Raw genomic sequence first — 10,871 nt, forward strand, 5'->3', positions numbered from 1 at the left:
GACTTCAGACTTAGTTTTCACCTTGACCGCAGGTTTGTTGATGGCATTGTGGCACTCGATGTGTTGACAGTGGATGGGGTTCCAGGCTGTAGAGAGAGGAGAGGAGGGGGAGGATAAACGGACAGGAACCACATCCACTCTGTCCAGCAGCCTACAGAGGGGTAGGAGGCCGACCTGTGTACTGCAGACCCCGGTACTCGCTGATGGCTCCGGGGGGCTTCAGGTTGGGCCAGTAGTGGAACAGCATCTGCACGGCGGGGGGCTTCACTTGGGACGGTCCGTAGGATATGACGTAAAGCAGGTCCTGCACACACAAGGCTGTTACACACCCTGCAGTCGCCAAGGAAACATCTGTACTACATTAAGAAAGAGCATCACTTGCATCCTTGATGCTATTTATATCTGTTAAGACATGAAAATCATAATAGATACATACACTAATAATATCCTGACATTTTGAATAATACCCGCGAAAGAAAGGAATTTGTTTGGTTGCAATTCTACCGTTTGACATGGAACTTTAATTAACTTAAATTGAATTGTACACTAATGACCCTTACCTTCCACACTTCCTGCTTGTGCTTCATCAGACACTCCAACAACTGACAGTGATACACTAGAAATCACAAGAGGAGAGGAGAGAAGAGGAGAGAAAGTAAGGGAATACAAAAGGATAGGAGACGACAAGAGAGGAAAGGAGAAGAGGGGAGAGGAGAGAAAGTAAGTGTATACAAATGGAGAGGAGAGGATAGGAGAGTAGGGGAGGGGAGAGGAGAGGAGAGGAGAGGAGAGGAGAGGAGAGGAGAGGAGAGGAGAGGAGAGGAGAGGAGAGGAGAGGAGAGGAGAGGAGAGGAGAGGAGAGGAGATGAGAAGAGGAGAGAACAGAACAGAAACGAACAGAGAAACTGATAGAAACTGTTCTAATGGAAACGCGTCCACTTGTATTTATTACTGTGCATTTAGCGTGATTCAAGTGGTGGTTTACCTGGGTTTGAGGTGTACTGCATGGCTATCATTAGCATAGAGGAGGCAGAGAGATTGACATACGCGGGTACACCCCCCTCCCTTCGAGTCGAACCCACTATAGAAACGAAAAAGAAGAGAGCGAGAGATAGAAAGAGAGAGAGATACAGGATAACTACTTGATAAAGAATAGGTTCTAATTCGTTGAGGATGGTGTTAAAGGTATTGGTGGTATGCATGAATGTGTGTGTGTGTGTGTGTGTGTGTGTGTGTGTGTGTGTGTGTGTGTGTGTGTGTGTGTGTGTGTGTGTGTGTGTGTGTGTGTGTGTGTGTGTGTGTGTGTGTGTGTGTGTGTGTGTGTGTGTATGTATTTGTGTGTGCATGTGTGTGCGTGCAAATGATGACTTCAGTGCAGGGGCAGTGCGTGACCCCCTTGTCCGACGCAACGCCTGCATTGCATAAGCTTTCAATTTCTAAATGTGAAGATCAACGTACATAAAACGTTCTTTACATTCACATTGCTGTAGAAAAGTGTGTTGGATACTCACATATCGCCATAGGAAGAAAAGATGTGCTCAGGTATTCAATGATGTCTTTGTGAAGGAAAGGGGGAAATGTGGCTAAAGTGGAGATCATAGTATAGGGCAAAGTGCTGAGAATATCATCACTGAGAAAGGGCAGGAGGCAAGTTGTAGTGTAAAATATGGACTGTCCAAGATCTGATGAGAAAGGGGGAAAAGGCAAAAAAGACAAAGAGAGATACACAGACACTCATTCAATAAATCCTGCATACAGTATATGTTGTACATACTGTGTGCAACTCCAGTATGAAGAAGAATTACAATACATTAAATTCAACATTTCAAATTAAAAGGCTATCACAGAAAAAAAGAGATTGAATATCTCATATAAACTTTTGCAGTAGACAATGCAAAAGCCATCAAAGTAAAGATTGCCCTTAGCAGAAGGTAAAACATTCTAGACAAGGCGATGGTTTTCACGTGTTTAAATATTTTTTTACAGGAGTCAAATATTTATGAAAATCAACAGCAGTCCCGCCCCCAAAAAAACATTGATAATAACTTACTTGGTAACTCTTTAAAATAGGAGTACATGTATGAACCATTAATTAACATTAATCCATGCACTTAGCAGCATTATTATATTGGATTAGCGTGGGGTTAGGGTGAGGAGTAGTTGGTTGGGGTTGGGTATTTGTATTTGTTAGATTGAGTTACTGGTTGCACTGGCACACCATCTTAGTGTAATCACTAAGATATTTACCATTAGTCAATATGAACACCATTAGTAGATGATTACTAGACCGTTAATTAACTGTTAGTTTACACGCATTGCTGCATTTAGAAATGTTACTTGTCAGTTCACTAATGTACCTTTATTGTAAAGTGTCACAGTTCACTTTCAGAAGAATCCCCACATTATAGAACGACAGTACTGACAGTAAGCTACAACGGCCAGTGCACTTGCATCTCTGCTAGCATGTTCCCACGTCACAACAACATCGGCCTGTTCAGAAGACACCTGATCCCACAGTACACAGCATCACATGCAACCAAAGTGTGACACACAGAAGAACGGGCCTGTATCTGATAGATCCGATCAGCAGTGATTAGGAATTTGTTTGAGTTTGACCGGATCCACCAGCGTGCTCCCGTTCAACCCCCCATGCATCCCGCGCCATCCGAGCCCGGGGAGCCCTTTACGTTCTCTGCTCTTGCCGGGAACCAAAAAACGCAGCCTTGGCTTCATGCAGGGCGGGTGGGCGGGCATCGGGACAATGATGATGACAAGAACAACAGTGGTGCAACTGGGGGGGGGGGGGGGGGGGGGGGGCCTTGACTCACCATGCTGACCGTGCTGCAGCAGGGGCACCAGGTCAAGCAGGGTCACGAGGGTCACATAGAGGCCCTGATAGTCCAGAGAGGGGTACTCTGAGAGCTGAGCGTCCCGACTCTGCTGCCCCTGCCCCCCGCGGCCAGACGGGGCATCGCGCAGAACGCTGTAAAGGAGGGAGCGAGTAACTGTAGGGTTGATGGAACTGACTTGTGGTCTTAGAGATGGGGTGAGTGGGAATGGCACAGGAAAAAGACACATGGTCATGGGCACGGCCAAATTGGAAGCTTCCTGGGTCTCCTTCCTGCCTGTGCGGGACAGAATGCTGCTCCGAGGTGGGAGGGGTGGGGGAGGAGGAGGTGGGGTGGGTGGGGGGGGGATAGGGGTGGGGGTGTGGGGAAGGAGGGGAGGGAGGGGGGGACAAGGGAAAAAAAGAGACAACAGAGACACAAAGAAACAGCACATTACATTGAAATGGCGCTACAGAGACAGTGTAAATAGAAAAAACAAACCCAGATAGACCCCACATAGGATGCAGTGGCTCACTGTAGTCCTTTAGGCCACTTGAGGCTTGGGCACATTATTCCCTCAGTGTGTCTCGCATTCAAAGCTCAACACACCTTTCTTTGCTCTTTTAACAACGGAAAAAAACCATGAGCACAAACTGCAATGATCACTGCATCTCATGCGTATCTGGTGACAAGGAGCAAAAATATAAAAAATGGCATGTTTTCAGTGGCACCCCCATACTCCTCTTGGATTGGGACAGTGAAGGGGACTGTCCTTCATCGTTGGTTGCCATCATCCAATCAAAAATCAGGTGGCTACCATGAAAATAGGCCAATGGGAGGTGATTTGGTGCATTCAATTGTTTGGCTTGTGCTGGTTGGGGGGTGTAAAATATGGGCGTGACACCAAATCGGTTCGGGATAGTACAGAGGTGACACTTTTGAAACATGCTTCAGCTAGTAATAAACATGTGTGTGAGGTCAGATCAAGTGCTCATAGGTCACAGCACATGTTTATTGCACCAGAGAAAAAATGTCTGTATGCATACTTATGATACTGCACCAGTATCATTAGGAGAAATAATGAGATCCAACAGGCATATGGATTAGAGTCTCTTAAATAAATGTAATCACTAATCTACGGTACGGGGAGGAAAACTATAATGACAAAGGGGTAGGGTTGTATCGGGGGGGGGGGGATGACTTGGTTGTGGAGCCAATGGGGGGGATGGACGTTTGTGTTTGCTGTCCCCTTGGGAAGGTGGCAGTCATATTTGTGGGGGGTAGAAAAAAAGACAAGAAAGGGCTTGTTGGGCGAGAGGCATCTAGGGGGACGGGGGCGGGGTGTGGGGAGGGGTGGGCAGAGAGAATGTGGCTCTGTTATGACACATTGATAAGCTGCTCCATCAGCCAAATGACTGGGATTCAGCACTAGGTCACATTTTATAGTGGTGGATCTATTGGTTGGTCAGAGGGCGCTCACACAGGTTAAAGGCAGAGCAATTGAGGTCCAAGGCCAGTGAATAAAGGGATTTCTGTGAAGATATACTATGAATCCACACCTTGAAAGTAGAGACATGTCAGTGAGCCTAGGTAGTTTTACAGTCATCGATAGAATTAAGGTCATACGACTTTTGACTGATCCCCTCAAAGTGAAAGTCTGCAGGATTTTAGTCTTGTGGATTAATGGTACAACTGCATTTTAGGCAGTGACTCAATGAAGAGAATTCAAACTCTGAATATGACTTTTTTTCACTGGCTATATTTCATTTAGAAAACAGTATTAATTTGAACAATGAACATTTAAATCCACATAGACACACCCATTCACACACAGGCAATCATACGCATATAATATACAGTGCATGTATTAACATATACAAGCATACCGACATACATTCTTACATACATACATACATATATACACACATATATACAAACAAACGACACAAAACACACACGCAACACGTAAAACACATGTAGAAATGCACTGACATAGACATATGACATTCATTAGCTAGCAATACCTTCACATACATAATCTAGATAAAAACCTATTCACAGCTCAAAAATCTCAACCTTAGTAGTACAACAAGAACTATAGCTACCGAAATCCTTTGAATAATTAGGGGAATCTGAAGGAATAGTGACAAAAACTTGCTCCTTTCTAGAGATCTACACTTTTCTATCCTTTTTTAATGCCCCTTTTCATATTTTCCTCCTTCAAAGACACCAAAATCATTGAAAGACTCTACCCATGTCTACGGAGGGAGCTAACACAAGTATTATCTTGTGTTTGAGGACAAAATATACCCATGAATTGGCATCTTACATGGTGGTTCCTTTCTCCCTGTGCTTCTCTCATGACAAATCAAAGACACGATCACACTTTGGGCTCTCTCTGGGCCAGTCTACTCAGTGGACAAACGCAGCCCTGAAGCCCATTCATCCTCAGGCCATCCCACAGAAAGGCCAGAAGATGTAAGGAGTTCTATAAACAAATAATCCATGTGGTCTCAGGAAAACACTATGGCGTTAAAACCAGCAGCCCAAAATAGACTGCAACTTAAGCCACTAATATCAGTAATAGTGGGGCACAGAGACTTTGACTTGCTAAATCCAGATGGACAAAGTCCCCTGCTGTATGAGACCATACTGTGTGTTAATAGTATGGTGCTTTCAGAAGCTGTTTGGGATACTAGCAAGTTTAACACTAGATTATATGTGTAGATAAAATGAAATGCACATTCTATAAAGCTATATGGGAAGGAGGAGACTAGGAATTCATAACTTCTAAAAAGGTTACTGGCCGTCCAAAATGGATGCTGATTTGACCCTTGGTGTGGAGAACATCGCATGTTTCCTCCTCAGGCTGAACACAGCCCCCCAGGGGGGGCCGAGCTAACCCCTCAGCCAGGAGGCCAGAGGGGCCTGGCCTCCACGTCCCACTGGGGGAGGACGCAAGGAGCCACCCCCACCCTCCAGGGACGTGTTCGTCCAGCAGCCGGCCAGTGAATCAATAAACATCCCTGGCTCCTCTAACTCTACAGCTCCAGAACGCCCCCTACCACGCCGCGGCTCAGTCCCAGCTTTAACCTCCAGCATCTGTTCTGACAAACGTCCCCTGAATGTTTGCATTCACCCTTCAAGGCTGAGCAGGGTTATGAGAGTGTCATCTCAAGGCCAAAGATCTTTGATCGATGGCATTGTTAAAAATGTGCCCTAATGAGGTTTTGATTTATCCTAACTTCAGTTTAAGATACATCCCTTTCTGACATGCTGATCTTGTCCTAGTATCTACTAGCTAGACTGTGTATTAATAAACCCTGGGTCAACACATAGGAAGCTAAATATCCAGTACTTCACCTGTTTGCTCCAGCCCATTGTACTTACCTGAGTAGGGTTTGGGAAAAGTATTTCAGTGTGTTTGCAATGTCTGTTCCAGAAGGCACAGGGTAAATATTGTGTTGCACACGGTTGTGATACTCTTGCAAGTACCGTATCTTAGAAGCAACTAGACAAAAGACAGAGCAATACGTAGATCAACATCGGAGAGGGCAACAAGAACATACTTTTCACTGTAAACCCAGAACATGGGGGCGGAGATTCTAACGTGGAACTAATGCTTATAATGTTCTCATGGCACCCTGGCTCTGTGTTTAAGACCGGGCGACCTTTCAGAACACAAGCTGGGTCACAGTGAGCCCAACAGGAACTCATAACCTCGTGGCCAGCATGACCTAAGAGGGGTTGGCAGAAATACTGAGAGAACCTCAGATGTTGCACAAACCAAGTATTTTAATTTTGCCTAGTGATGGCTTAGGTTGGTTGTGTGTGTGTGTGTGTGTGTGTGTGTGTGTGTGTGTGTGTGTGTGTGTGTGTGTGTGTGTGTGTGTGTGTGTGTGTGTGTGTGTGTGTGTGTGTGTGTGTGTGTGTGTGTGTGTGTGCATGTTGAGTGTCTACCTCCCTTACAACTTATCCCTTAAGCCTCTCAAAATGTTGTTTTTTAGTTTCTTATTTTATTTATTTTTTACATTAGACGATGGCAAGGTTAGAGAACCAGAGGGTTGTGGCTGTGCTCTCTGCATGAGTTGAGGTAAGTTATTTCATGGCCTGTAATAGCAGCTACAGGCTGTGTTTATGTGCACACTAGTTAAAAGCTAGAGTTACATAAAAAAGCAGTGAATTAAACATTGATGTTGAATGACAAAAAACTTCACTATGAAGCGAAATTGAGTTAAGTAAAAAAAACAGGTTTTATAGGCTTGTATAGGCTAATAAAGGATACATTAATATAAACACAATATTATGGACAATATCTAATCCTTCTATACATTTCATGGCTACATTGAGATTTAAAAAGAAGATGTGCACCTGTCCAGATACACGAAGAGAACATCCCACTGTAGCCCAGGCATCATGAGTGATCCAACCATGTTATTGATCAATTGAATGCCACCATATCTTTAGGTAAATAATGTGTCATGTCGACCTTGAGACTAAAACACATAGCATTTCCCACTGCTCGTTTTCGATACGTCAATCAGAGCAAAATATGCTGAATGGTGGCCGTTTACATTTTGTTCCTATTTGGTATTCTCTACCGGTATAACACCGAGCCTCCCTGCACACTAGCCCTCGAGCAATCCTCTGCAGTGAGACGACGTGTTGCAACCTGCCTTGGCAACCGTGCTTTCATCACCAAGGACAGCTCCCTGGTTCGATTTCTTCATTGATATCAATAAAAAAAACACGCAGTCTCAGGAAACCATAAGAGAGGTAAAATACACGGGGTCGTACTTACACTGCTCTGCCTTGGTAGACATTTCGGACAGCACTTTTAGAATGGGAAAGAGAAAAGCACACTGTCAATTGTTTCCTCGCCGGCGCTGTGTTTCCTCCAGTCGTGAAAAGTGATCTCCCCTTCCTCGCTCCGAGCTCGGCTTGATTGTACCACTTGTGAAATGAACGTGTTACAGTTCGCAGTGGCTCCTGCACCAATCACCAACACGAAGCGTTCGGCGACACGAGACCGATTTATGAATTGGGGAAAGCGTTAAAGCCCCGATGCCGGTGAGAGAGAAATCTTGATGCAGAACTGAACGTCGTACCTTGTCAAATGGACTGCTCCGGTTTTGATAAATTGTCATTCAAGAAATAGTCAATTTAAGGTGAAGAATGATGGGGGGTAAATATGGTTCACCCATGAGTATGTCTCTTCACTGGACTGAGCCGTGCTTGCTGGGACAACATATGCAACAGATTGTTGACACACTGCCTTAATCTGCTTTACCTAATGACCATAGTAGGCTACGCATTTCTCTATTTTACAAACGTTGTTGGTATTTTCTGAGTTAATGTGAATGATTGTAGATTCATTAAACATTGGATTATGGAGTCTCCACTGTTATATCAGAAGAACAGATATGTAAAATATTACCTGTATATTTTATGTGATTAACACAGCTCTCAGATTCAAGCCAGAACATGGTTTCGATCAAAATATTATCCACAACATCCTGGGACTTGAGTGTGGTCCTGAACTTCCCTCTGACCTACACATAGTCCTCTGCCTGGGTTAAACAAACAAATAGATTTCTCTAAACGCAGACAGAATCCATTCCAACATGTTATTTATTTCCTGTGTGTACTCAGTGTTCTTTTTCTCCCTCAGCGTCATTACAGAAAGCAGTGCAATACATTTGTGGTGCATACTCTAAATAAAAAAACAATACGCTATAGGAGAGTTGTGCAACACGTTCTCACTAATTTGCATGCAACAGGAAATATCATCTATGTTCCCATCAGTTACATCTCGGCTTCAGTGTGGGACTGATCTCCGCGTCAGGGGGGAGGTGGTGGCGATCTTTGACGGTAAACCGGAATCTGGTGTAGGATCCATCCTGCAGGAACCAGGAGCGTCACGGCAAACGTTGCCAGCGTGAAAAGGGACTGCTAGGATCGGAGCGAGATCAACATGCAACATGATTAAGCTTGGCTCGAATCCACACACACACACACACACACACACACACACACACACACACACACACACACACACACACACACACACACACACACACACACACACACACACACGCACAAAAACCCTTATATTCAAGCATAAACAAACAACCACACACACACGCACACACACACACACACACACACACACACACACACACACACAGACAAACACGCACACATCTTCAGGGCAACACAAACACACACACGGACACACACAGATACACAAAGACATAAAACACACATGAAAATATACACACACAAACACACACTAATTCAGGCATACACAAACACAGCCGGGCTCACACACGCAGACACACACACATACACACACACAAACACACGTACACTACCACACACACACACACACACACACATATCTTCAGACATGCATAAACACACACATACACACAAACATACACAAAGACATAAGACGCATGCAAATACACACACACACACACATACACACTTATTCAGGCATACACAAAAAAACTCACACGCACACACACATCCACACACACACCCACACTAAAGGTGTGTGTACTAAAAGTATCAAACAATCTAAGGCATTTTACCTCACTGTCATACATTGAACTTGGTCCTCAGCCATAAATACATTTGCCTGAACATATTTTGTTGAATTTATCTGTGTCAAGAATAGAGATAGACAAAATCAGAAATAAATATGTGTGCTCTACAGGAAATATTCTATCGCTGGAGGAAATAATGCAACCCTTTACACATTTAATGCTGGCAATACACCATAGTCTTTTTGCATTGTTAGATAATACAGCTTGTTGCTAAGGACAACGCAAATTAGTTGACAGTCTACATGCTCTTGCTCAGCCATCATGTTCTGGAGCTATAGGCTTTAGAATTTATACTAGTTCTGCCCTTAACCCAAATGAACCCAAATACAGTTGGTTGTTCCTACCATCGGTCCAATGGAATCCTTGGCTGGTTTGCTGTAGATGTTTGACCGTTGAACCCGCTGAGTGGCATTCCTGTAAACAATGGACCTGGTGGGTATGGACCTCGTCAGTAGAGGAAACATCCTTTTACTTCTTTTCTAAGTGGCTACACTGGAAGGCAAACATAAATTCTCACATCCTGTCAGAGACTAACACATACTTCCCGCTTCCATCACATTCCCACCACTGTTCCTGGGAGGAGTAATCTCTATGGGCCCAGTGAGTAAATATTGTTGTGACCAGTGTCTTCTGGGGATCAGAGTTCTGCTGCTCTTTGGTTCTCAGCGTTGCCGCTCCACAGAATATATGTATTCATAAGAATTATATTTTTGTCTTATTAAAAACATTTAAATTAGCATATTGTTTGTCTAATACTCCAAGTAATAGGATCACATAATGAATCAAAAGTTAAAACCGCTAGCCTGGCTATTGTGATTTGTTGTTTTTCTACGGTAAATGCATATTAGATTAATACTACCAGACTTATCAGTTGCAGGGTTACTAATTGGTTGAAAGGAGAGCAACCTGACAACTGTTACCTGACAATATTTACACTAATGCACTTTACAGCTACTATCAATTTTTACTTTTAATTAGGATTGATGATGACGATAACAAAAAAGAAGTGACACATCAGTATATGCAGTCATTTAATTGGATGGATGGTTGAGCCATCTTGTGTATTTTGTCGCCATCATTTGGAGGTAACTGGAACTGGAATATTGTAGCCTGAACCAACAACTGGCAAAACACTATTAGGTTATATCTGACTTATCAATTATGAAATACTACATTATTATAAAAAACAATGATATAATTACGTAAAGCTTAGCTATATAACAATTCAGACACATTTAGTTTAAACCTAATATTGTTCCAAAGATGATAGTTAACCATAGTATTTGGCAGAACAGAATATAATAGAATCAGATATGAATCTGAAAACATCTGATTAAATCTAATTTCAAGCAAATTACGCGCACCGCAAAATCTCGTTTCCCACTGCCTGTTGTTCGCCGGTAGAGGACGCCGTAGAGCCAGTTACCGAATA

At 43.5% G+C, this 10,871-nt stretch overlaps 1 protein-coding gene across 1 annotated transcript in view; it reads right to left on the minus strand.

The window, feature by feature from the left end:
- Positions 1 to 10,843, minus strand: part of LOC130382122 (protein unc-79 homolog) — a 24,991-nt gene extending 14,148 nt beyond the window's left edge. The window contains exons 1-9 of the mRNA XM_056589732.1: positions 9,784 to 10,843; positions 7,630 to 8,780; positions 6,219 to 6,339; positions 2,829 to 3,142; positions 1,512 to 1,682; positions 986 to 1,081; positions 561 to 616; positions 175 to 304; positions 22 to 86 (exon numbers count right to left, since the gene is read on the minus strand). Coding sequence (XP_056445707.1) covers positions 22 to 86; positions 175 to 304; positions 561 to 616; positions 986 to 1,081; positions 1,512 to 1,682; positions 2,829 to 3,142; positions 6,219 to 6,339; positions 7,630 to 7,651 — 975 coding nt within the window. The 5' untranslated portion in view covers positions 7,652 to 8,780; positions 9,784 to 10,843. The remainder of the gene's footprint in view (positions 1 to 21; positions 87 to 174; positions 305 to 560; positions 617 to 985; positions 1,082 to 1,511; positions 1,683 to 2,828; positions 3,143 to 6,218; positions 6,340 to 7,629; positions 8,781 to 9,783) is intronic.
- Positions 10,844 to 10,871: the final 28 nt, after the last annotated feature.

Source organism: Gadus chalcogrammus, chromosome 5 (assembly GCF_026213295.1).
Source record: "Gadus chalcogrammus isolate NIFS_2021 chromosome 5, NIFS_Gcha_1.0, whole genome shotgun sequence".
In the NCBI taxonomy this organism is placed as follows: Eukaryota; Metazoa; Chordata; class Actinopteri; order Gadiformes; family Gadidae; genus Gadus; species Gadus chalcogrammus.